The sequence below is a fragment of the Microtus pennsylvanicus genome, chromosome 10 (assembly GCF_037038515.1).
Source record: "Microtus pennsylvanicus isolate mMicPen1 chromosome 10, mMicPen1.hap1, whole genome shotgun sequence".
NCBI lineage: Eukaryota > Metazoa > Chordata > Mammalia > Rodentia > Cricetidae > Microtus > Microtus pennsylvanicus.
This window is the reverse complement of record NC_134588.1, coordinates 98,738,368-98,764,618: the sequence shown is the minus strand read 5'-3', so window position 1 is coordinate 98,764,618 and position 26,251 is coordinate 98,738,368. Positions and strand designations below refer to the sequence as shown.

Genomic DNA, 26,251 nt, shown 5'->3' with positions numbered 1-26,251 from the left:
GACTCCATTTTAAAGTGCGTGCAGCCCGGGGGAGGGGAGGCCGAGGACCTTGAAATTACAAAGCAAATACCCACCCCCTGTTCCTCTGCCACTGCCAGGCACCAAAGAAAGGGAAAGGCACTACCCAACTTCAAATGTCAATGTCAGGATGATGTTGTGGTCTCCCGAAGCACCGCGCAGGCCTGGACCTTCTGCACACAGAGTATCTCTTTAAAACCCGGGGAGGTGCCCAATGCACGAGGGGACGGCCCTGGCACTGCCCAGGGGCGGAGCCAGAGCAATGGGTGTGGCCCCACTGGGGGCGTGTCCTGGGCGTGAGCGGACCGGGGCAGTGGGCGGGGCCGGCGCTAGCCCGGGAGAGGCTCTCCGCCCGCGGCGTAAACTCAACCCTGCGCCGCGGCGGAGCAGGTGAGCCGAGGGCGGGGGCTGGGTGCGTGCGGCCCAGTACCTGTCACTGATCGCGGGTAGCCAGCAGCATTGAGATCCCGAATGCAGCGAAGCCCTTCTTGTGCATGCCCCTGACCGCTGCGGTCGCGGCCCCGTCGGGGTACTCGGGTCCGGGCTCCAGGCTGCGGCCCCGGCGGCGATCGCGGCCTCTTTGGCTGGCGCGGGGGCGAGGAGAAGGCGCCGGGGAGGCGGCAGTGCGGCCGGCCCAGAACCTGGGCTAGGAAGGAGCGTAGGAAGCGGCCCTGGGCCTCTGGCCGCGTCCGGGTGTCCTCAGCGTCCCTTCCTGCCTCGGAAGCCGTAGGCAGGGTAGGCGCTGAGCGAGGTGTTAAAGGGCCAGTGCACGTGGGTCTCACAGCTGTATTGACCATGCATTTTGGTCCCTGTTACCTATGACCTGACCTGGTCCACCTGGTCTCTGCTACAGATGTCGAGGGAGTGGGGACTTCTTGTGTGAGGAGCGGAGCGCAGGATAGGGCCCGAGGCTTGCTCTGAGGTTGGCATTCTGTTACTAGCGATGTTTGGATGGTTTCTAAGTCTCTTACAGCAGTGGGGAGACGCCCAGAATCAAGCCTTTGAAGCGGAAGGGGCTCAAAAAGCAAGATCCAGCTGCCACAGAATTTTATTGATGAAGAAACTGCGCCTAGGGCTGAGGATGCAGTTCTATCTATGGTAGAGTGCTGGCCAAGCAGGCATGAGGCCCAGGGAGGAAAGGGAGGGTGGGGAAGAACAAACTCCCAGAACTAAAAAGTACAGTTACCCAAGGTCTCCTAGATAAGATAGATACAGTAGAGCCGGGTTTACAGCCTGCTGCTTGGGCCTCTACTCCTGCTGTTCAGACCCTAGTCCTTTGCTAGTTAGATGAAATAACCTAGGATCTCTGCTTAGGTCTTCGTCTTTAAAGGGACGAGCTGTGGGTGAAATAACTGTATCCGTTTACAGATGGAGGATCCAAATCAGAGCAGATGCAGACCCACTTAACTCAAAATGGACAGCCGTCCCCAGAATAGTCTGCTGGGGACAGAGACTCCGGCATCCAGAATGGATGTACCTGATGTCTATATAGCCCCTCTGTGGACACCTGGGCCTTCAGCCAAGACTTCTGGCAGTAATTAAAGGTTCTGCATAAGCTGCTCCAGGTGTGCGAGGCTCAGGTTCCACTTTGGGGGTAGGTGGCTTTGTGGGAGCCAGGAACAGTATCAGGTCCTGTGTTTTTATTTGGCGAAGGGGCCAGTGTCTTGGCTTCAGGCCAGAGTTGGCCATCCAGGTTCATTCCCTGACTAGAATCAGGCTGGCAGGGATAGAGAGGTGGGGTGGCAGAGGTGCAGGATGGCATGGGAGCTGGGCCAGATTTGGAGAACTATATCCTAATATCCAAATACAGACTGTATGCATTTGTATGTGGAAATGAATGTTCCTACCTGAGGGAGACAAACCAGGATGAGGGATGCTGCCAGAGGCCTCTGCTTGCTCTGTCTGATGGCCTGGAGCCGAGGGTCTGACTGTATCCTCTCCAGTGCCCCTTCTGTGGTTGCCCGCAGGCCTGTAGCACAGTTTGCCATGTGAGTTTCTTGCCAGACTTGGCCTCTCTGGGTTGTTGGCTTAATAACCATGTGACATGCCCGTGTGTTAGGAGTTAGGCACTCATGATAAAAAACCATTTTGCCCAGTGGTTATCACAGTTATTATAAAAAACTTAATAATGAGTCAAAAAGATGGCTCAGTAGTTATCAGCACTGGCTATACTCCCAGAGGACCTGTGTTCAATATGGAGGCTCACAGCCATCTCTAACTCCAATTCCAGACCAGTTTTGGCCTCTTTGGACATGAGGTATCCATGTGCTGTGCAAACATACACACGCAGGCAAAATACCTACACATATAAAATAGAATTGATTTTCTTTTTAAGCACTTAAGTAATGTGATAACTCATGTCTGTGATTCCAGTGCACAATCACTGAGGCAGGAAGATTGCTGTGAGTTCAAGGCCAGCCTAGGCTACATAGTGAGACACTGTCTCAGAAAGCAAACCAACAAAAGATATAACAATAATGTAAACCACCAAACAAAGCTAAAGGGGCACTGGAACGGTTATCATGACTCTTTTAAAGTCAGGGAGCCTGCGTTCTGGGAAGTGGCAGGAGGGGACCCCAGCTGCCCAGCTGTGTGGCTCTGCCGCCTGTCAGGCAGGATCTGGACATTGCTTGCCCGTATTGTGTACCTTTGGAGTTGTACATGGGCTTGCCATGGTTACCTCTAGTCTGTGTCTACACTGCTACCCAGAACGTTTCTGTGAGGTCTTGAACCTGGGAGAAAACAAATTTGTTTTGTATTCTGAGACAGGGTCTTGCTGGGCAGCATTGGTTGGTGCATTTTCTGTAGGAAAGCTGAGCTTAAACTAATGGCAATCCCCCTGCCTTAGCTTCTCTCTCCCAGGGCCTTTGATTCTAGATAAGTACCATCACTTCAGTTACCCCCACCAAAGAAACCAAAATGCCTGTGATCTCAGCACTTGAAGGTAGAAAGGCAGGAGGACCCAGAGTTTAATGTTATCCTGGCTGTAATAGTGTGATCGCCCATTAGAAAACCAAAACTAAAACAAAAGGAACAGAGGGAGAGAAGAAACCACCAAAACTCTGTGTGCGCACACATTGTGTGTGTGTGTGTGCGCAGGCCACATGGGTCATGCTAACAAAAACCTTGTGGCTGTTTTTCAGCTGTTGCTTTGAGGTTAGGCCGCTGGAACCCTGCGGACAGCAAACGTTTCTGTGATTGTTCCCACCTGTTGTGGGGCTACGGCCACTGAGGAGTGGTGCTCAGTTCACATGCAGTCTCCTCCCCAGGCTTAGGGATGATATCACTGCCACCCAAACACTTGGGGCAAAGAATGATTCCAAGTGAACTCCTCTGGAAAGAGGAGGTGCCATGCAGGGAGAGCGTGCTCTCTCCACTGGTTGAGAGAACAGGTAGCTTGTTTTGTTCGTCCTTCCCTCTTGTGTGAGGAGTGGGGCGTCCTTCCCTCTTTTTGTTTTGTTTTTGGAGACAGGGTATCTCTGTGGAACAGCCCTGGCTGTCCTGGAATTTGCCTTTGTAGACCAGGCTGGCCTGGAACTCACAGAGATCCGCCTGCCTCTGCCTCCTGAGTGCTGGGGTTAAAGGGCATGCGCCACCACTGCCTGCCTTGTTTGGTACATCTTTGCAGATGGAGGAGACCTAAAGGCTTCCCACCTTCCTGTGACACCTTAGCCAGAAATTTCTTCATATTTTTAAAAGTAAAAGTAAGACATACTTATTCTGAAAACTTAAGTCTTTAAAAAGACACCCCTTCACCCTCAGCTCAGGAATGAGTGTGCGGAGCTCCTGAGGCATTGCACAGGTGGGGCCTGGTGGGAAGTCTTCTGATCACTGGAGGTGTGAGGGCATCGCTTTTCTTGCTTTCTGGACCTGAGTTGAGTCGTTTTGCTGTACTGCAAGCCCAAAGCCATAGGCCCAACTGACCCTGGGTATTGTTGTAGCACTGAAGCAAAGTGAACCATTTCTTTTTAAATGTAAATTATATCTCCAGTGTTCGTGTTAGTAACAGAATACCACCAGATTTGATGAGTGTGGCAAGTCCATGAAAATGTCTTGATTTCTTTTACTAGTCCCATTTGTCTTTTGAACTGACTAGAAGCAGTAGCTTATTTCCTTCCCTCACTGCCACGGTTGGCAGGGCCATCTCTAAGCTCCACAGACCTGTAGGAGTGGGGGTATGGGGGCATGCAAGAGAGACTTTATTGAGGGCTGTAAGTTGGTACGATCTGGGAGTGGCCAGAGGGGCATTTCTAGATATCTCCTTGTCCATGGCAGACCTGTGCCATCTTAATCCACAAGTGAGCTCCCAACAAGCCTGAGGATGTGGATTGGCTGCCTGACCTCTGTGTGCAGGAACCTGATGGGGTTAGTTGGACAGGGAATGATATTCTGCAGGCAGTTTGGAGACCTGTAAACAGTTGGTCCTCACCTGACTCCTTTACTCCCCCTTCGCCCCCAGCTACCCTGGCCTTTGGTTCCCTGAACTATGAAAGGGCACCCACTGATGGTGCTTCAGGTGCTCAGCCCAGCTTTAACGTCATCCTATGGACGAGCCCTTTTGACAAAATGTTCCCATTGTCCAGCTGAGGCTGGATGGAAACAGGATCTCCCTGGGGCCTGGCCTTTATACATGTTTCTGATGGTTTCACAGTTTACTAGCTTCCTAATACGGCACCAGCTGGCTTCCCTAATCCCCTCTTAGAGGTCCCTCTTGCCTCCATGATAGCTCCTTTATTGAACACCCATGGTGGCAGTCTTACAAAGCCTCCTGTTTGCTGTTCACAGAGGAGGAAATACCTCCTGTCACCTTGCATGGTCAGAAGCTGTCCAGAATGTTTGGTTCATGGCACATAAGTCTCTGACCACTGGCTGCTGTGTCTTATTTAAAACTAATCTAGTTTTTACTTGAAGGTGGTGGGCTAGAGGCTCTCTCCCTGTCCCCCCCAGCTGCCCCTCTCCCAGGCTACTGCCCCCCAGCTGCCCCTCCTTCAGGCTACTGTCCCCCCAGCTGTCCCTCCCCCAGGCTACTGTCTCCCCCCCCCCAGCTGTCCCTCCCCCAGTCTACTTCAGGAAATGAGGAAAATTGCCCAGGTACTCAAGAGGAAAATAGGTAATGGAGTTAAATCCAGAGGTTAAGACAAGGTCACAGGGCCCCCCACTCGAGGGTCTGGGGTCTGGCACTCAGTCCAGTCCTGCCTGAGGTCTCCCAAGGTCCGGGAGAACCATCCATTCAGCAAGTGCCAGGTGGACCAGCCAAATACATGGTCACGTGTGAAGGGATAGAGGTAGGTGTGGAATCTGTAAGATGTCTTGGTGTTGCCGGATTGGGGGAAACCCTTCCCTAGTGTAGAGGAAGACAGGGGACTTTCCAGGGGTCATGGGAATTCTGGGAAGTAGCCATGTGACCAAAAAGAAGGTGACCTTTTGAAAGCCAAGGACTTTGTTCAGCAGGCCCTTTGGGAAGGTCGGAAGTCCTAGCCTCTCTGTGGCCCTCCATGGAGTCTCCAATTCACTTTTGGAGCATGAGTTTCCATAAGGTGCTGGAATTTTCTGTGCCATTTTAGAAGCTCTTTCCTGCCAGGGCCACTGAGTTTAAACATTAGGGCTTCTCCCGTGAGAAGGTTGAAGAAACTGGGTCACCCGGTTCCCGTGATATTTGCAGGAACCCAGCGGGTTGGGGAACCTCTGTGGGTCAGAATCCCTGAGTTCCACTAATCAACATTTTGATTCCAGTCAGTGAGTTAGTAAAAGTCTGCAGAGGGTGCCTAATCCCTCCACCACAGGGCAGGCAGGGCTTCCAGAACAGTCTGTCCCCTGCACTCACCCCTCTGTTTTCCTGTGGACACTTCCCCCCCATGTGAAGCTGGTTTAGTGTGTGTGGGAGCCACGCCCCATCTCCACCTGTGCTGAGTCAGGTCCCCTAGGAGCTCTTTGCATCTTTCTGATGTGGTTGCAGATCCAGCGAGGTTGTTTATCTGCGCAGTTGAGTGTGGTGATTTTTTTTCCCTCTGAGGATTTCAGTCCCATTAGACTTCAGAACAGAGAGGCAGGCCTCTCTGGCCCGGCCCTTAGGGATCTTAAAGGAGAGTCAGAGAAGCATCTGTTGTCATCCAGGGCTGTGGAGAAAATGTCAGTGGCTTCCTGGATTCTCATCTGTTTCCCCAGGCCAAGCCAGTGATTCAGAAGGAAGAGGAAGCCCTGTGTGTTGATGCCTCCTATTCCAGTTTACAAATCAGTAGCTTGTCAGGTACAGTGGGTGGCGCAGGCCTTTAATCTCAGCACTCCAGAAGCAGAGCTCAAGTTCCAGACTAGCTTGGTTTATGTATCTAGTTCCCGGCCAACCAGGGCTATATAGTGAGACCTTATCTCAAGGGAAACGAAGGAGCAGGTTGAAGATGCAACCCATCTTTATTTAGAGAGAGGGAGAGAGACAGAGAGAGAGAGAGAGACAGAGAGAGAGAGAGACAGAGAGAGACAGAGAGAGAGAGAGAGAGAGACAGACAGACAGACAGACAGACAGACAGACAGAGAGAGAGGAGCTGGAGATGTAACTCCAGTGCTTGCCTAGCATGCAAGCCCTGGGCTCTATCCCCAGCACAGCATACACTGGACACTGGGTGTAGTGGTGCAGGCCTGTGATCCAAGCCTGGGAGGTGGAGGCAGGAGGATCAGAAGCTCAGGGTCATCCTTAGCTGCATAGTTAAGACAGAAGCCAATCAGGGAGACATGAGACCCTGTCTGAAAAATACAATGGAGAAATGCAGAAAAATACAAACCCCCCAAAAAAACCATCTACAATCACACTGGTCTAAAGATAATGACCTTTAATGTTTTGTAATTGTTTTACCAGTCTTGCGTGTATGTGTGTGTGTGTGTGTGTGTGTGTGTGTGTGTGTGTGGTGTAAATTCAGATGATCATGAAAACATTTACATCCTGTTAAATTTAACTTCATTTTCGTTGTTGCTAAGTATCGTTTGAAGTAAATCTTTAGTGGTCCTGTAATAGTCCCCATCAGATGAACATGCAGTGGACCCTCTTACAAGCCCAGGAGGCTCCATCCTCGATTGCATGGATCCCTGAAGTGGTGATGAATACCAAGTCCTGTGGAAGCCTTGTTTTATTTTCTGAACATACACACTTGTGATAGTTTAATTAATAAACTGGGCACAGCAAAAGATTAATAAGAGCAAACCAGCAATTAGAACAATATACTGTAATGAAAGCTACTTAGAGCATATAAATTGATTACTCTGGAATTTTCCTCTTCATGTTTTTGGGCCACAGTTGACCACTGATAACTAACCACAGGAAGGGGAATTGCAGATAAGGGGGTGGGGGAGGGGTGTTCCTGTGCCAGAGAAAAGAGTCAGAAATTTCAGTCATTTTTACTTTTCTGATAGCAAATGACTACAGCACATATTTTTGTATGAATTTATTTTTCTTAGATAAAATACCAAGGAGTAGCGCTTCCAGATCAAAAGGTCTGAGTCGTTGTGTAGCTTTGAGGTTTTCCTGTTTTGGGTACTGTAAGTGTAGTTCACACACACACACACACACACACACACACCAGCATCGGACACCCGCATCTTCCAGCCCTCCTTCGGTGTTGTTTGGAGATTCTGCTAGCCTGAGAAGCGTTTACTCCTTTCTTCCTAATTCTGTCTCACCAGGTCCTTTGTTCCGGACAAAGAGTTGTGCAGTTTCAATCCTCCTTCCTGAAGCCACATAGTGTGGGACCTGGGAGTGGGAAGGTACTGGGTGGAAATGCCTCCTTTCCCTCCTGAGCCAGGCCCACCCCAGGGAGCATGAGTGTACAGAGTCCCCATCGCAAAACATGCTGCCCAGACAGGATTAGAGCGCAGTTTAGGGTTCTGGGATTTTGATTTACAGCTGTGATGGTTAATTGTGAATGACAGAATCTCTACAGTCAACTGGGAGAGGCACCTCTGGGCAAGTTATCTTGATTTTGTTAAATTGGGGTGTGAAGACAAAGCCATTGTGGGGGGCACTGTTTCTGAACTGTGTAAGTGGAGAAAAGACCCAGGCAGTAGCATTCCTTGCTCTCCGCTCCCAGACTGCTCAGCGGCTTCAAGCTCCTCCCACCTGACCTGGGCAGAGCAGTCATTCATTACTCTCTACTCCCAGACTGCTCAACAGCTTCAAGCTCCTCCCACCGTGACTTCATCATACTGAGCTGTGAGCCAGGATAGACTGTCTCTTGAGTGGTTTTGTCAGAGTGCCTGTCACCTGAGCTGAGATAGCCTAGCATACAGACCAGAAACAGAACACCCAGACTTAAGGGGCACTGTGAGTTTCATCACGTTTTTCCGCACCCCCCTCCTGCACATGGAACCCAAGGCCTCAAGCCTGCTAAACTCTACCACCGAGGCATACCCCTAATCTAGATGCCTGTGAGCCAGAGAATTCAGTCTCTGGAAGGAATATTGAGAACTCCTGGGTCCAGTGGGTATGTGTTTAAGATAGGACAGATAGCCAGCCCCCAGAGAGGGGAGTGGTCCCTGTCCATTTTGTCCTCTAGACCCTACCTGGCTAAGACTTTGCCCTAGATCTCATGGCGAGTTGACCTGTGAAGCTGTGTCCCCTTAAACTGAGTTAGTTCTCTTATATAGACTGTTGGTTCTAAGGCCCGGCCTCCAGGAAGCAGAACTGCGCCTCTGAAGCCCTGGGCTCAGCTGAGCTTCCAGAATTCCAGGTATTAGGGCAGTAGACCGCATCCACCTAGGATATGCTCTGTGTAGCCTAGGTAAAAGGACACTTCTCTTCTAGCCTAAAGGATGCCTGGGCTGAATTAAGCTCCCTTCCCCGTGGTCCCTTCCCTGGGATGGTCTACCATGATTCCACCACAAGTCCCTTGGCAGTATTGAAGCAAGGTCATGTTATGTTCATATACTTGAATATTTACCTCTTTCCAGAATGTTCTGCCTCTTTCAGTCTCAGCTCACGTACCTTTCTACGTCCTGTCCCTTTCAGTCCCCAGGACCCAAGATCGTCCAGTTCTAAGAGTGACACATTGTTTCCTCTGAATTTGGATAGTACAGGGCTCTCAACACCTCCTTTTGCCTTCGAGATTCTGCAACTGTGTTTCCATCCCCAGTGTCTGGGAGAACCAGAGAGGCCGCTTCTGGGGGCTCGGGGCTTCTTCGCTTTGCAAATCCTGTGAAGGCAGAGGGCACCTTTGGAATAGGCCCATCAGGGAGGTAAACAAAAGCATTCCGTGTATCATCTCTGTAATGGCAGGTTGAGCGGAAGTCCTTGTGGGAATTATCCAGACCACCCACAGCGAGGATGACTGTCTTTAGAATAGCAGCCACAGGCCCCGCCTTCATGGAAGGACCCCATCTGTTCACTTGAAGACCACATGAATTCCAAGAGTGACTTATCTGGAAACAAGTTTTCAGCCGAGATCAGGCCTGCTCCTAGCTCAGTGGCACAGATCTCAACTCTGAGGTGACATTGCTGGTAGTGGCTGGCAGTGCCCATCCAGACATGGGCACAGTCACATCCTCCCAGAGGTTGTGCCTGAACTCAAAATGTGGGGACCTGAAACCACTGGGTCCCATAGGGGCTGCTGTATCAGAATCCATTGAGAACCATGCAGAAGTCAGGCGGGGGCAGGCTCCCTCTCCCTCAATTCCTCAGTGTGGATACTTCAGGGGGTCATGTCCCCCTACTGACTGAGCAGCTCCTGGGACTTGGCTGCCATTTTTGAACTTAAGACTCTAATCTACATATACCCCACACTTGTGAACCCCTAGATGGTGTTACATTTTCAACCCACAGACACTATGAGTTTCTGGATCACATGAGGTCTTCCTTGGTAACAGCCCATTTTCTCATCTTAGTTCAGCCAATATCTTAGGTTCTATCCTCTATACTGTCCCCTGTTATAACCGCCTCCTATCAGGCATGTGTAGCCAGAGGTTTCTCTCCTGCCTGCCAGTTCCTAAAAAACCACTCAGAGGGTTAATATTACTTATAAATGCTTGGTCGATAGCCCAGGCTTGTTGCTAGCTAACTCTTACATTTAAATTAACCCCTATTTCTTATCTATGCTTTGCCACGTGGCTCATGGTTTGTTACCTCATTTTTTTTGCATGCCCTGCTTCCTTGGCGACTAGCTGGCATCTCCCTCACCTCACCCCTCTTCATCCCAGCATCCTCAGTCTGATTATGCCACCTAATTTTATCCTGCCTTGCTATAGGCCAATCAGCTTCTTTATTTACCAATGAGAGTAATACATATTCACAGTGTAAAGAAGGATTACTCCAAGCAGGCATGTCTTCCCTTCAGGCTGCCTTCCCCATCAGGCTCCTTTCCCCCATCAGAGCATCTTCCCCCATCAGGATACTCCCTCCTGGCCTCGTCCTTCCCCTCACAGTAACCAGCTAGATGGACCCTTGTCAACCCAACTTTCCTTGAGATGACATGGGCCTCCTTGGTGTGGCCGTAGCCTGATCCGCCCATGTCCCACTGGCAAGAGTTTAGCTCCAACATGAATCCTCTCTAGGAAGCATGAAAGCCTGCTTCTGAGGTACAGTCTCTTCATCATCTTGATAATAAGTCATTTGTCATATTGAATGATCTCCTTTGTTTGTTTTTATGGGACGTGAGTGAGTGTTTCCTATTCAAGTTTAGAGCCCCAGAGCCAAGCACAGCAGATTTTCCACAGACATTTACTGATGGGACAAATGTTGACAGCGCAGAATGACTTGGACTTTTTTGATTGGACATTTTGCTCCATGTGATAGGAGTCTACTCCAGCCAGACTCAAACAAGGCTGCTGTGGCCTCTTGCTGGCTTTTGGAGCTCCAGTTCTCAGCTTTTGTTTGACATGTCTCTCTAGGAGCTTGTTAGAGGCAAGACCTGTTCCTGGTGTTCAAGCTACCCAGCCTCCCTGCTAGCCCCCCGCCACTGCCTTTGCCTGTCAGGGAAGTGGAACAAGGTCCCTGTGCTTATTTTCCAGGTGCTTCTGAGGCAGGACCATGCTCACATTCATGGCTTCTGACAGTGAGGAAGAGGTCTGCGATGAACGGACATCCTTGATGTCCGCTGAGAGCCCCACGTCACGATCCTGCCAGGAGGGCAGGCCTGGCCCAGAGGATGGAGAAAACACTGCCCAGTGGGTAGGTCCCACCAGCAATTGTTGGCCTTAAAGCAGAGATTACCAGCAAAGAAAACAAACAAACAAAAAACTGAAACAAAACAGAGCCATGACGTTCCTATGTCTTTTTTAAAAAAAGATTTATTTTATTTTAATTATGTGTATCAATGTATGTCTGTGTGAGCTCAGGTATCCATGGAGGCCAGCAGGAAGTATATCCCCTGGAGCTGGAGAAATAGTTGTGAGCTTCCTGACCTGGGGCTAGCCACAGAACTCAGGTCTTCTATAAGAGCAATAGGTACTCTTATCGGCTGAGCCATCTTTCCGGCCTCTTCCTATGGGGGCTCTTCCTATGGGTTACTGCATTTGGATCTGAGATGTCTCCCTAAGATTTTTGTGCTGAAGACTTGGTCCCCAGTGTGCTATGCTTGGGAAGCATTAGAACCTTTAAGGAATGGAACCTTGTGGAGAGCTTCGGGTCATTAGAGGGGGGCAAGAGCTTACTTGTGGGGCCCCAGCCTCCTCTCTTTCTGTGTTCTGACTATGAGGTGAACAGTCTGCACTTCTCCATGGTTTCTGCCACAGAATGGTTACCAAGACCCACAGCAACAGGGCTAATCCACCACAGACTGAGACCTCCAGACTATTTCTTTTATAAGTTAAATTATCCTGGGTGTTTTTTAGAGAGAGAAAGCTGACTAACCCATGGATGAAACCAGGCATTCTTCCATTCAGGAAGAACAAACAAACAAACAAACATAAAAATTGGCCAAAGTGGTGTCTACTGGCCATGACACATCTGTGTCTTCTATCTGTAAGGGCTTCGTAGTTGACTACACAATTTCAGTGTGTATATATATATATATATATATATATATATATATATATATATATATACACATACAGTGGGCCAGCTGACACGTCCCTCTTCACCTCCCACCCCTCACCTGCCTTTCAGATGCAGGCTGCTGTCTCTAGGTAGTATGGATTTGGGTGCTTGGGACAGACCAATGACACAGAGACATTAAGATGATCGAACGAAAGCTACTGGAAGGGACGAATTTGAGTAGGTAGCCAGCCAGGGTAGCCATGAGCTAAGTTGGCTTGAGTTAAGCTTGGCTTTTGTGCTGGGAGAGGCAGCAGCTTTGGGATTCTTACTGCTCCAGCCTCAGGCTGGATAACAGTAGAAAGGGTTAGTCAGCTTGGCCCTCTCCCTCCTGGTCCGCAAACTGCTTCTGAGGTTGCCTGGGTCCCTTTCCATTTTATTCCTTGTAGTCCTTAAAAAACCTTTCCTTTCCCAGAGGCCTTCTTCTTCCTCCAGCCACTCTTAATCCTTAACCTTGAAATCTAAGCCCATTTCTCCTCCTCAGTAAGCACAGCCTTTGAGCCTCCTAGATTCTCACAGCTCAAGGTCACTACCAACCGGTTCTCCAGTTTCTTCTCTTATCTCCTGGGTGTTTGTGCCTTTTAGTTTCCTGTCCATTAGATTGTTTTCTCCTTGGTCTCAAGTGAACAGCTTGTTTGAGCGCTCCCTCAGAGAACTGGTACTTAAGGAACCATGTGTTTTGAAGCTCAAAGAAAGTCCTCTCCATGCTGGTTCTTATGGTTAGCCAAGCAAAATGTTTGCTCTCAGTTTTCCTTCTACCCAGCCTGCCCAGTGTGGCCATGTTGGTTCTCGTCCTTGGGAAGAGCAAGGGATCTTTGGTGTACCCTTCTGTGGCTATGCAGGCTGGCTCTACACCTTCTCCCGCACTGTCCTAAACTTTTTATATGTCCCGAGATCCAAATTGGAGTTCACACTTGTCATGTCCAGAAAGCAGCATTTAGCGTTTTCAGTTCTGCTTCCAGAAGCCCCTGCAGGAGCAGCTCACCATGGGGGCCTCTGTGGCCCTCACTGTTTGGTTTCCCGTAGAGGAGCCAGGACAGCGAGGAGGACTGTGAGGAGGATCCAGACCGCTATGCCTGCAGTGGGGTTCCTGGGCGGCCGTCGGGCCTGGAGGAAGAGCTGACCCTCAAGTACGGGGCGAAGCATGTGATCATGCTGTTTGTGCCTGTCACACTGTGCATGATCGTCGTGGTGGCCACCATCAAGTCCGTGCGCTTCTACACAGAGAAGAATGGGCAGCTGTGAGTTGGGGCCCGGTTGGCATTGGGGGGCTGGGGTGGTGATCGATTTGAGGGGAACATAGGCTCCCTCAGCTACTGTTCCCGTAGCTCTTTGCTACATGGAGAGCAGTGATGAAGACTCTGGGCTCACATCCTGACTCACTGCCTCCTGTCATGTGACTTGTCTGGACACATCTGACCTATGGGCCTCCCTTTCCTTGTTTGTTTAATTATGTTTAATTATCACGAGTTTAATTATGGGACGCCCGGAGAATTGGAGAATTAAGCGGGCTAATCCGTATGAAAGGCCTCGCAGTGTTCACAGAAGGCTGAGTGGAATCTGGATATAGGCCGGCGCTGGTCCCATAGCACTGAGCTTCGTGTACTAAGGACCTGGTCCTGGTCCACTGTGTCTCAAACACCACGTGACCGGAGATGAACAGCATCCTCTGTGTCACTGCTCCCTTAGATGCAAAATGACAGGGTTGGGCCTCATGATTTCTTAGCACACTTCTAGCAGACGAGGAAGACTTATCAGACCCTTCAGTTACTTTAATAAGTGTGACAGAGAGCTGAGAGCTCCCTAACCTCAGCCCTCTCCTCTCCCCTCTCCTCGCCCCTCCCTGGCTCCTCACCTCTGAGCACATCCTCAACGTCATTGCCTTTCCAGACTTACTGTTCACTCTGGATTTGAATCCTTTATATTTTTTAGAAAGGAAGAAGTAGGAAAGTTCCTAAGGAGCTGGTAGCCTGTGGAGGACTCATAGTAGCTGGATGGAAGGCTTAGAGAGGACAGGGTCAGCATAGCTCCTGGCAGACCAGCTGAAAAGAGCAAGGAGCCTGTGAGTTGACTCCGGAGCAGACAGTACCTGTGACTGCAGTTGGGAGCGGGGCAGAGGGTGTGGGAGTCTTAGGCTGCAGAATGTTGACAGAGTGTATTGTTGGGTTCTCTAGGGGATCAGAACCAATGAGTGTGTATTATGGAAAAGGATATATTAGATTGGCTTGTACAATAAAATAGTGTAAAGGGATATATTAGATCGGCTTATCCAATAATAGGTAGTCCAGTGATGGTTTTTTGTACATTAAAGAGGCTGAGAACCCCATAGCTGCTTAGACCATAAGGCTGGATACCTCGGCATTCCCAATCTGTTGCTGAACACCTAGAAGATGCTCAGAGAGCTGCTGGAAGTCCACACTGGAAGGCTGAGGTTCTGCTGTCTGTGGAGGGTAGCAACAGCAGCAACAGCAGAGTGGATGCACGCACTGGCAAGGAGCAGGGAAGGCAGCAGGCAAAGCAGCACGGCTTCTCTCCAACCTCTTTCCACCTGGGCTGCCAAAGGAAGGAGCAGCCCAGCACAGAGGGTTCATATTGCCCAGGAATGCCCTCACGGACCTGCTCAGAGGCAAAATTAATCATCCCATGAGGAAACAGGCAGCCAGTCTTGTTGATAGGGACGAGAGCTGAGGTCCTGGAATAGGAGAGTCAAGTGGAGGAGCCAGGTCTCAATGGGGGTACAGTTTGTCCTTTCTGTCATGATGGTCCAGTTATCAAAGTGCTACAAGTCACTGACCCTAGAGGCAGGGGCCATCCATAGAAAGAGCCATGGCCCCACCAGGGCCCAGCCAGTGCCGGGGTTCTAACTGAGGCTCTTCCGGTGACCTCTTCAGGATCTACACACCCTTCACTGAGGACACGCCCTCAGTGGGCCAGCGTCTCCTCAACTCTGTGCTGAACACCCTCATCATGATCAGCGTCATCGTGGTCATGACCATCTTCCTGGTGGTCCTCTACAAGTATCGATGCTACAAGGTGAGGCCCACAACCCTCTCTCCTCCCCCTCTGCCCTGCCCTCGCCTACCCCATCCCTGCTGTGATGTGGAAGGAGTTACTGCCACGTGGCACCTTTCTAAAACCCTGCCCAGGTTCCTCCTTTCTGCAGAGCAGGCTGCTCTTTGGTGCTCTCTGCCACTGTGGGAAGACCACCTAGTGCGGACTTGGAAACTGTGTGCATCCCACCCCACCCACTGTCTTCTGAGCTTTTCATTGCAGTCTTCCTGACACAATCCCCTGCTCGGAAGTTAATTTTGTTCTTCTGAGGTTCTGCTTTAGTTCCCTCATCCCAAGGCTTTCTCTAGGTTTAATTTTCATCTTCCCATCTCCCTTTAGGTAGGGGCGCTCATGTGCTCTGTGAAGGTCTCCTGGCCCCAGCACCCTTTGGGTTGCATTCTTCTGTAGATCTTGAGCCTCCTCATGGAGTACTGGAAGAGTCACACCCATGTGACCCCAGTTATAGACAGCGTCATTCCCAATGATGTCATGCTCCCTGCTCCAAGACTTACAATGGGGATTAAATTTTGGGCCTTGCATGCACTACTCAAATGTTATACCGTGAGATGTACCCTCAGTGCTTTTGTGTTGGAAGCGGGGAAGGAGCCTGCTGTGGTCAGGACAGCTTTCTCCTTTTATTATGTGGGTTCCAAGGATTACACTGAGGTCCACAGGCTTGGCAACAAGCAACTTTACCCTCAGACCGCCTCTCCCACCCTCTTTCTATAATGTTTGTAGACAAGGTCTTGCTAAGGTGGCGAAGCAATCCTCTTCCTCAGCTTCCCCAGCTAGACTGCCATTACAGTCCCGGGCTACTGGGCCTAACTATGCCATCAACTTCTAGACCCCGGATTTAGGCTGCAGGCTTTGAAACCAGAAGGATTAACAGGAAGTTGAGCCAGGCATCACCTATTCAGAACTGTCGCCACAGGCCTAGCTTGGTCCTTTGTGCTCTGGCTCTGTATTTACGGAACAGGAAGAGAAGAGGAGGCCAAAGCTTAGATCGGCAGTAACAATTGCCCGTGTAAATGAGGCAGGGCTTCCAGAAGTGCTATCGAGGAAGGAGGGGCGAAGGTGGTAGGAATGTGGGGGAGGGCTGATTAGTCATAGAAAACATGACAACAAGCTAGAAATAGCATGGGCAGTGACCCTACTGTGGTCAGTATGTGTCATGTGGCCAGTCCCATAGAAGTGACTTGACCATCCCTTCAGTCAGGATCTTTGTTAAGTTTCAAGATGACATAGCCCGCTGAGGGAAAGACTATAAGTAGGTTCCAGAGGCCACAACTTCTCCTCCCGTTAGGCTGGGTGTACGGTCTAACAGTGGCCCTTCCTCCAGGTAGACTGGGTCTCTGGAGACCCAGTGGGCTGAGCTGGTGACCAAGGGTCGTTCTTATATGTGAAAAGAGGCTGGGAGGAAGTGGCACCATCTCACCCTTGGTGACTGAGTATTGTCTTTGACCCCTCAGTGCTCAGCCAGGAAGGGAGAGACAGCTCTCCTGAGGACCTGTCTGGAACTCCTTAATGGGAAGGGACTTCCCTTCCGTCAAGAGGCTTGCCGTGGTCCCTCAGTCTAAGCAACAACCAGTTCGTCCCCTGACTCTTTGGATTGGCCCTCAGCTTACCCGCTGACTATTGTCTGCTTTTGTGATGCCCTTTGGTGGGAACTTTGCTGGCTGCCTCCAGGGAGTTAGGGTGCTATCTGGGGGTAAAGACAGCCAGCATGTTCTTTGCACATGATGAGCGTGCAGAGGTGGGCCAGCACAGCCCGGGGTCCCGCAGATTCTTAGGACTCTTCTCTTGTAGGACACTTTTAGGTGACTAGGGAACTCCCTACGGAGCCTGGCCCTCCTTTCCTGTAATAGGCACAGCGACTTAACCGAGAAGCTTGTTCAGGCTCCGGTTCATGGTTTTGGAGATACTCTATAAATGTGTTACCAGAGTTAGCATTGGAACCTGTGCCTCTGGCAGCCCTAGCAAGCCAGGCTTGGCTGCTTGTCATCCATAAGTCAGATTTAAATAATCAAATCAATCGTAAAACAGCAGAAAAAGGATATTTATTCAATGTGGCCCACATTCGGGAAGTGAGAGAAAGAGATCCAGTGCTCCCTGCCCCCCAAATCCAGTGACTCCCCATCAGGTCCATCTTCCAGTCCTAACACAAGGGTAGGGTTTAAATAGGAGGTATGAGATCTGCATAGCCAAACAGTCAAGGCCTGGGCCTGCTGGTTATTGTCTGGGCTTCACTTTTATCCTGAAGCGCCATCGGAGTGTGTAAAGTCTCTCCTGGAGGCCAGGTCCTCTGGCTAGCACCAAGCTTCATTGTTTTCCTTTTGAAAGCATGAAATTCCAGGGAAATTTTAATTCCTTGGGGTCCATTTTTTGGGGAGGGGGAGTTTTTTGTTTGTTTGTTTTCTGCAACAGGGTTTCTCTGTGTAGCCCTGGCTGTCCTGGAACTAGCTTTGTAGACCAGGCTGGCCTTGAATTTGGAGATCCACCTATGTCTGCCTCTCAAGTGCTGGGTTTAAAGGCATGTGTCACCACAACCCAGTGCCACCTCTGGTAGTCAAACAGAAGGAAGGACAGGTGAAAGTGTCTCTCTCTCGGGAGTATCTTCATCCCGCTAACGGCCCTCTTGTTTCTGTCGTCAGTTCATCCATGGCTGGCTGATCATGTCCTCTCTGATGCTCCTGTTTTTGTTCACCTACATCTACCTCGGGTGAGTGCCGGCTGGTGAGCAGCCGCTCCCTGCAGCACAGCTGGATAGAGGGACCTGGGCAGAGAAAGGTGGTCACCCTTAGTGTCAGCTGCTCCAGGAGCCAGGCCTTCGGGCTCTGGCACAGGAGTGGGGTCCGGGTAGGTCTCAGGTTTCTTTCTGACTCCTGTTTAAAACGAGCAAAGCAAGCATGGTAAAGCCTTCTCGGAACATTCAGCAGGTGGGAACCTCTCCAAGTTATCTTCTGCTTGGGGATGGGGTCTGGCTGCAGTTGGGCACTTCCTAGTTCATCTAACCTAGAGGCTCAAAGAAAAACACTTTTTCAAGGATCCCGTCTTTGCACAGGGCTTTCCAGATGGGCCCATCACCTGGCTGTGTGACCCACACCCCAGCCATTGATCTACTCCCTACCGCATTTCAGAAAGTGCTGAGTGGCTAGGAGTGGGGCTTATGGGAATGAAAGATGGGCAGGTTGTAAATAAGATTCAGACTGGGACTTAATGGCTGAGGAGCCGAGGGCGTCAAACCACGTAGGGGGTGGCACCCTTCCCACCCCCACCCCAGTGTCCCATACCCTGCTCCACCTTGGGCCTACAGAGAAGTGCTCAAGACCTACAATGTGGCCATGGACTACCCCACCCTCTTCCTGGCCGTCTGGAACTTCGGGGCAGTGGGCATGGTGTGCATCCACTGGAAGGGGCCGCTGGTGCTGCAGCAGGCCTACCTCATCGTCATCAGCGCGCTCATGGCCCTGGTGTTCATCAAGTACCTGCCGGAGTGGTCTGCCTGGGTCATCTTGGGTGCCATCTCCGTGTATGGTAGGTAGCTCGGGCCTGGTGGGAACCTGCGTGAATCTGCCTCACTGATGCAGTAGTGTCTTAGTTACCCTTTCATCGCTGTGACCAAGATACTTGATGGAATCAGCATAAGGGAAGAAAGATTTATTTTGGCTCACAATGATGGAGGGTGTTCAGTTCATCACAGGAAGGGAGGCAAGGGGGCGTGGCTCACAGTGTCAGAGGGGAAGCTTGGGGGAGCCAGGGCCTGGGTCTAACTTTCAAAAGGCCACCTCTAGTGATCTGCATCCCTTAGCTAGCTCCCACCTCCTGAAGAGTCCAAAGTCTCCTAAAATAGTGTCACCAGGTGGAGATGAAACCCTCAAAACGTGAGTCTCTAGCAGACATTTCCCATTCCAATGCTAACAGGCGAGAAGGCACGCAGTGCACCCTCCTCCTGACCTGAGAAGGCTTTCCCACAGACGTTCTGTTTGTTTGTTTTATTTTTTTTTCAAGACAGGGTTTCTCTGTGTAGCTTTGGAACCTGGAACTCACTTTGTAAGCCAGGCTTGCCTTGAACTCACAGAAATCCACCTGCCTCTGCCACCTGAGTACTGGGATTAAAGGCAAGCATCACACCACCACCGCCTGGCTCAGACTCTTCCTTTGTGATGCTGGGGGCACACACCGCAAAGTGACCACTCTTACTGCCTGCGCCTGCCAATATGCTCATCAAGCGTGGGTGTGCAGGAGTCACTGATGCCTCGGATGAGTCTGAGCACACGGTGCCTGCTGCCTATTGCGACCTTCGCTGCTCGCTGCTGTTTAAGTAGCATCAGGGCCAGGCCAGCATTACAACGTGCATTTTAAGAATACACAGGGAAGTAGGACTTCCAAGGTCATTCTCTCAGTCTCAGCACCTAACTCTGCCTACTTTGTGGTTACCTGCTTTGGCTCCAGCCAGTGCAAACTCTAGATTGGTGGGCTTGGGACACCAGTCCAGCAGCATGGTGTGCCCTGAAGCTCCCTTAGGCTCCTGGTGATGGAGGGGTGGCTCTTTTTGCACTGCTTGTGAATAAAGGTCCCCTTTGATATGACAAGGATATCTCTGTTTTCCCAGATCTCGTGGCTGTGCTATGCCCCAAGGGGCCACTGAGGATGCTGGTGGAAACTGCCCAGGAGAGAAATGAGCCCATATTTCCTGCCCTGATATACTCATGTGAGTGGTCCCATGCCTCTGCTAGACGGTGGGGGGGGTCAGCAGGTAGCCTTTTGTGGAGACATGATAGTTGGGCATGGCTTTGATAGTTGACAGGATGTGTACTCCATCTCAGAAGGTGAGGATCAAGTCATAACACTGAGGGTCACCACCTGCAGGAGGGTTCTACTTCTAGCCCTGGTGGGCTGAGAAAGAAGGTGCCCAGAAAGAAGGTCTGGAAATCTGGGTAGGAAGGCGGTTACGAGGAGGGTGTGCACAGTCCTGTGGCCTCATTCTGTCCGCCATCTGACAGCCTACACTGGGTATAGTCCACATCCCCATGAACCTGCTGCTTTTAGAGCTGTGTAAACACCACTGAGTCCTGCAGACTTTGGAGGGCAGGGGCCCTTGGTTCTGTCTGGGGTTCATAGGCAGCAGCTTGGCAGTGGAAGTTGGTCATCTCTGAAGGGAGACCCGGGGCATCTAGCCTTGGGGTCATGTCAGAGGATGTGGGTTTATATATTATATATCTATTTAACAGAAGTCACCACTTTATATTGAGTCCCTACTTACTGGTAGGCCCTGTGTGTGACATAGAGGTCTTGCAGGAAGCAAGATTATGTAAACTGGGGCTCACCGAGTTCTTGCCCTGTGGGGGCAGCAGCCACTCTGTTTGACAGTGGGGCTATCTAAATACAGAGTCTGCGATTCTGGGTTCTGATGCCTCAGGTACCCAGGAAATCATCCGCAGATCTGGGTCATCATAATGAATGAGAAGTCGAGCTTAGAATGGAGAATTGCCAGCAGCATGGCCCTGAGCTAGAAAGCACATCCCAGGATGCTCTAAGGATGAGGACGGATGGTTCTGGTTAGTCTGAGTGCCTGAGGCCGGGCATCCCCTGTGTGCAAAGGAGATTCCTTGTCCACGGAAAATTCATTCACGGATGGAGGCAAACTAAGGAGGTAGATACATGTAAGCCAGGAGGTAGCAAATGCTCTGTTGAAGACTAGAGCAGGGCAAGGGACCAAGGACCTCAGGGCCATAGGGGAGGCCATTTTGCAAAAGATGGCCAGGGAACCCTCATTCATAGGTCATGCGTGGCCAGAGCCCTGACTCAGGTAGGGGATAGCACTAGGTGGAAGTCTGGAGGTCAGCACTTGGGGTAAGGGGGACAGCCACAGATACAAAGACCCTGAGGTAGGTCTGGGGTGGCTAGAGCAGATGGGGAAGAGAATGGTGGCGGTTGGGATCCTGACAGTGTGAGCCCTGCAGAGCACTGTGACACATTAGCCCTTCTTCCTGGACACGATCACACTGCCTACTAAGTGGAGAGCAGAATGCGCTCGGCAGCAGCGTGGTCCAGCGTCAGATGAAGGGCAAGCAGGACTTATAGACGGGACCAGTAGAGACTGTGGGGTGAATGAAGCACATTCTGGGACATTTTGCAAGCCCGACTCACCAGGGTCACAAGGCGGAGTGCTTTGTGTCCCAGCAACAAGGAAGACCCACAGCCTTTTGCAGGCAGGTCGGAAGGGTGCTGGGGGTGCTGAGTCTGGGCTTCGTGCTGCACCGAGTGTGAAATTCTCGCTGGGGAAGTAGAAACATGGAGTAATAAACTCTGAGGGGAGTCACAGGTCAGCCTGTACCATGTGATGCAGCAGTTTCCGTGGTGACCAGGTACCCAAGGGGATCAAGAACAGGCACTCAAACAGGTATTTGTACATTGTGTCCATATCAGTGTTACTCATGGTAGTTCAGAGCTAGAAGTGTCCATTCGGCTAAAATATGGTGTCCCCATACGATGGAGTATTACTCTTCCTTTACAAAAGAAGATTCTGACCGAGATGGTGATGTGGATGGATTGGGGACACTGGGATGAGAGACCTGCACCAGTGACAGGACAGGCACTGTATGATTCCATGTCCTATCAAGAGTAGGCAAAATTATAGACACATGATAGAGTGAGAGGTGAACACAGGGGCCTGAGGAAAGGGGGCGCGTCTAGTGGGCACAGAGTTTCAGCCCTGTAAGATGAAAAGAACAGGGTTAGTTTTACAGATCTGAATACAGAGTGCCACTGAGGCTCAGACATTGCATTTTAACATGTTTATTTTGTGTGTGCATGTGTGTCTGTGTGAGCAAATGGCCATGAATATACCCCGTGTACACGGAGGCCAGAAAGGAAACATAGCTTCCTCGGAGCTGGAATAAGGGGCGTTTACAAGACCACGAGCTTGTTAAAGGAACTGAGCGTGAGCTCTGCTTCTCACGATCATACAGCAGGTTCTCCTAACCATGGAGCCAGCCCTTCAGCCTCAGGACTAAAGTTTTAAAAATTGTTTTTTTTAGAAGATTTGTCTTTATTTTATTTATTTGTATATGAGTGTTTGGCCTGGATGGGTATCTGTATATCACATACATGCAGTACCGATGAAGGCCAGAAGAGGGGATCCCCTGGCACTGAAGTTACAGACACTTGTGAACTGCCATGTGGGTGCTGGGAAAGGAAGCCAGGATCTCTGCAGGAGCAATATGTGTTTTTAACCACTGAGCCATCTCTCCAGCCCCTCGTGGTTGTGTGTGTGTGTGTTAAAAAAAAAAAGACAATTTAGGTTCTAGCTGGTAGCAAGAATCCCAACAGACAGGCTTTCCGAAGGTTTCTTCTGTTGTTTGGCAAAGGATTGGCTGAAGGAGGGCTGCTGAAACTGCAGCCAAAGACGGCATTATGCATTCAGAAAACTCTCCAGGAAGAGTTTTGCAAGTTGCAGTAGTATCGGTCTCTAAAGGGAAGGGTGGAGGGATTGGGCTGTTTCGTGTGAATGCTGGTAACGAGGTCACTCCCAGAACACAGAGGCCACAGCAGTTGTGGACGGCAAGGATTAGTTCTCATTTAGAGATGGTGGCATTCTTGGAAAGTCTGTGGACTGAAATCGCTGTTGAAATGGCGCTCCGAGAAACTGCCTGTTCCACTGCCGTTCTGAGCTGTTTCACTGTGTAAATAATTTCCATGTCTCCCTTTTCGTGATAAATGAAACCAAAAGTAAGATAAAAGGCAATTTTTAAAAAGACACAGCCAGCAGGCTGCCCATTGGTCATTGTTATTGTTGCCATTGTTATCTGAGAGGCGGGCAAGAGGACAAAGGTGAACTGTTCATCATCCCCTCCCAGCCGGTGACCCTGGGCTTCTAAACCCCCCGCCCCCCAGCCTCTATCAGCCAAGCCTGAGCACCTTGCAGGATGAAGGGGCTGTGCAGCCTTCTGGGGGCCTGGACTGGCTCTGCTTTCCCCAGGTCAGGGAATACTAGCTGACGCATGTCCCTTTGCTCTTTCTGTAGCTGCCATGGTGTGGACTGTGGGCATGGCAAAGCCGGATCCCTCCTCTCAGGGAGCATTGCAACTCCCCTATGACCCGGAGATGGGTGAGTATAGGGCTCCCAGTCTTGTCTCAGGGGCGATCCTCATCTGCACCCCACTTGGCCCGGCCCCTCTGTGGGTTAAGGTTCAGAACGGCAGTCACACTGTCTAATAGCCACCTGACTTAGGGAGTAAGTGACAGTTGGGCTGTCCACCCTTCGCCCAGCGTTCACCTCAGTTTTGCTGGATGTTGTTGGGGGGTGATGGTGGGGAGCCTCGAGGTGGGAGGGTACTGGGGAATCTTCTGGATTTTTGTACCTTCTGACCAGCCTTTGTTTCTCTCTGCCACACCCCACCGTGTGTGATGATGGTGGTCCTTTCTTCTCGGATGCTCAGAAGAAGACTCCTATGACAGTTTTGGGGAGCCCTCATACCCTGAAGCCTTTGAAGCCCCCCTTCCTGGCTATCCAGGGGAAGAGCTGGAAGAAGAAGAGGAAAGTAAGGTGCCCGAGTTCAGATGGCCTGCTTCACAGGGCAGCAGGGTTGGGGGCCTCTTCAAGTCTCCTGTCAGCATCCATGTTCCAGAGGGTGGTGGCATTAAACCTACTTAAAAATACCTGTAGTCAGGTTCCACGCTAAACAACACAGCAGCCTGCAGCCCCGGCAGTCAGCAACTGTCCCGTTCTCCTTTCTCTTCTAACCAAGTGGCTCGCCTAAATTCCAGGCTTCTGCCTAGGCTGCCAGGCACTCAGTCCTAGCCCCTTTCCCCATCTTTTCCTAGGTAATCCATCTTGTACCTAGTCTTCAGTAGTGCTACTGAGGGATACGTTCGTCTTGCCCCTTGACCCTCTTGCTGGGTCCCTTGACTTGTTTTTTTTTTTTTTTTTTTGGTTTGTTTGTTTGTTTTCCTGCTTCCTGCTAAAGTCTCTCATCAGTAGGATTAGACAGGGGCCTCTTTCTTTCCTCCTTATAGGGGGTGTGAAGCTTGGCCTGGGAGACTTCATCTTCTACAGTGTCCTGGTGGGCAAGGCGGCAGCCACTGGCAATGGAGACTGGAACACCACACTGGCCTGCTTCATCGCCATCCTCATCGTGAGTGGGCTGAATGGTGGAGGAGGGGGCTCATCACCTGGGGTCCTCAGAGGGCATTTTCAGCTGCTGTCTTCCCTCTGAGGGGCAAAGGCAGTGAGGGGAGAGCTGCCAAACCCAGACTGTGGTCACCAAGACATGGTCACCTGGAGAGAGCACCTGGACAGGCACGAGAGGCATTGACGGCAGTGACCACATGTACCTCACTGCTAGGGTTTGGGTGGAAGCCTCAGGGCCCGGTCCCTTAGTCCCTGCATTGTCTGAGATGTATGGGGGATGTCATAGCTGAAGACCTTTACCTGTGGTACAGAGGAGTGTGAAAGGATGCCCCTCCCATCCACAGTTACCACCAGGACCCCACAGAATTCTGAATCCTGGGTTCTCTAGCCTCAGCAGTAGTGCAGTCTGGAGGCTCTGATGGCTGCTACTCAAGCTAGGGGACATATCCTGCAATGTCATCTTAGAGCATGCTTCCTTGTGCTGTGCTGGAGTGGAAACCCTGGGTATGGCCACAGAGAGCACGGTTAAAGCTGGTGCTCTTTCCAGTGCCCTGAAGAGCTTGTTTGTGCCCACACGGAATAACAGACTCCAGGCTCCTCCCCTACCATACTGTCTGGCTTGGGACCTGTTGTCCCATGGACTGGACGGGTATTTTGGTGCCTTGTCCTCACCCTGGAGACCAAGGGTGGAGGTAGAAAGGGTCACCCCATGCTTGCTTCAAAGGGCTGGATCACGTGGTATCCATGGTTTCCTTGGTGTCTGCTGCTGAGCACCTTTGTAGGATTTCGTTTGCGCTCATCTGGGTCTCTTGTGAATGCACGTTCCTTAGAGAAACTCTCTTGCCATCCCGTGTGACTGCTGTCCCCAGATGGAGAAGCCACATGGCCTGACCTTAGCCAGCACATAGGTGTCCTGACTAAGGGGTGTGTGTGAGAGAGGACCCTGCCCTACGCACCTTGAGGGGCTAGTGCCTATCTGGAAAGGACAGTTGCATGCCTGTCGCCGTGCAGGCTAGCCTTAGGGATGGCACCACCCACAATGGTGGAGTCACGGCCTTCTCTCCCCTGGACGCCCTGCAGGGTTTGTGTCTGACTCTCCTGCTGCTTGCCGTGTTCAAGAAGGCCCTGCCCGCCCTCCCCATCTCCATCACCTTTGGGCTCATCTTCTACTTCTCCACGGACAACCTGGTGCGTCCTTTCATGGACACCCTGGCTTCTCACCAGCTCTACATCTGACGGGAGACAGGCGCGGCCCTGCGGACTGTAAGAAGCGTCTCTGGATGCAGGTGTATAGTTTTCCACTCTAGTGCCATATATTTTTTAAAAAAGCAACTTTCCTTTCCTTACAAAAAAAAAAAAAGAATTAAAAAAAAAAAGTGTCGTGTTTACTTCGTGACGAGGAAACAGAAGCTGCTCTTTGGTGCTAGGTGTCCTGTCACCAGACTGTGGCTTTCCTGCTGGGACATCCGTGGTCCCAGTGGGATGCTTGGCACGTTTATCTTCAGGGATGAGGTCACATGTGCAGAGCAGGTTGGGGAGGATGCAGGCCCCATGCAGGTCTGTTATCCTCTGGCGTTGAACAGAAGGACCATGTGCAAATCAGTGGGGACCAGGAGACATGGTCAGGAAGGACACTAAGTGCCATCACCCTGACCAGAGGCGAAAGAGCCAGTTTGCGGTCATGGATGTCCCCAGTGCTTTGTTTGTGATGTCTCTGTTACTTTAGTCCCTTTAGAAGCTGAGTCCTGTTCTTATGACAGCAGTGACTGCTGGAGGTGGCTTAGTATCAATTCCAATAAATAGATGCTCCTGTTGGAATGTCGGTGTTTGGTCCCTCTGTTAACATAGCCCCTTCCCTGCATCCTGGGGCTCTTCGGAGGGGAGGTGATGCGCACTGTGTACCGAGGAGGGAGGGATTTAACCCATTATTGGGGAATCGGGGAGAGAGGTTTAATTGCCTTGACCCTCTGCACTCAGTTCTTTAGAAAGTTCCACAGCACAGCGTTGGGAGGCACTGGGACAGAAGCCTGCCGGGACCC

General features: G+C 50.9%; 1 protein-coding gene across 3 annotated transcripts; it reads left to right on the top strand.

The window, feature by feature from the left end:
* The first annotated feature begins 293 nt into the window (after positions 1 to 293).
* Psen2 (presenilin 2) lies at positions 294 to 26,043 on the top strand. Of its 3 annotated transcripts, none has more exons than XM_075989314.1 (11): positions 294 to 408; positions 11,005 to 11,164; positions 13,055 to 13,269; positions 14,920 to 15,061; positions 17,731 to 17,798; positions 18,393 to 18,613; positions 19,692 to 19,790; positions 23,106 to 23,189; positions 23,524 to 23,622; positions 24,098 to 24,216; positions 25,293 to 26,043. In XM_075989314.1, exons 2-11 carry the CDS (start codon positions 11,024 to 11,026, stop codon positions 25,446 to 25,448), a joined length of 1,344 nt encoding a protein of 447 aa, XP_075845429.1. In that variant the 5' UTR covers positions 294 to 408; positions 11,005 to 11,023; the 3' UTR covers positions 25,449 to 26,043. The 3 variants fall into 3 exon arrangements, with proteins under 3 accessions (XP_075845429.1, XP_075845427.1, XP_075845428.1); XM_075989312.1 differs by having other exon boundaries at positions 23,521 to 23,622; XM_075989313.1 differs by lacking the exon at positions 294 to 408 and adding an exon at positions 10,445 to 10,572 and having other exon boundaries at positions 23,521 to 23,622.
* The last annotated feature ends 208 nt before the right edge of the window (positions 26,044 to 26,251 follow it).

Bases quoted from the DNA above. Each gene is read 5' to 3' on its own strand.
- Psen2 (XM_075989312.1), top strand. From the start codon at position 11,024: ATGCTCACATTCATGGCTTCTGACAGTGAGGAAGAGGTCTGCGATGAA. The intron at 23,623-24,097 runs GTAAGGTGCCCG...TCCTCCTTATAG, and splicing joins GCTGGAAGAAGAAGAGGAAA to GGGGTGTGAAGCTTGGCCTG. The intron at 24,217-25,292 runs GTGAGTGGGCTG...GACGCCCTGCAG, and splicing joins GCTTCATCGCCATCCTCATC to GGTTTGTGTCTGACTCTCCT.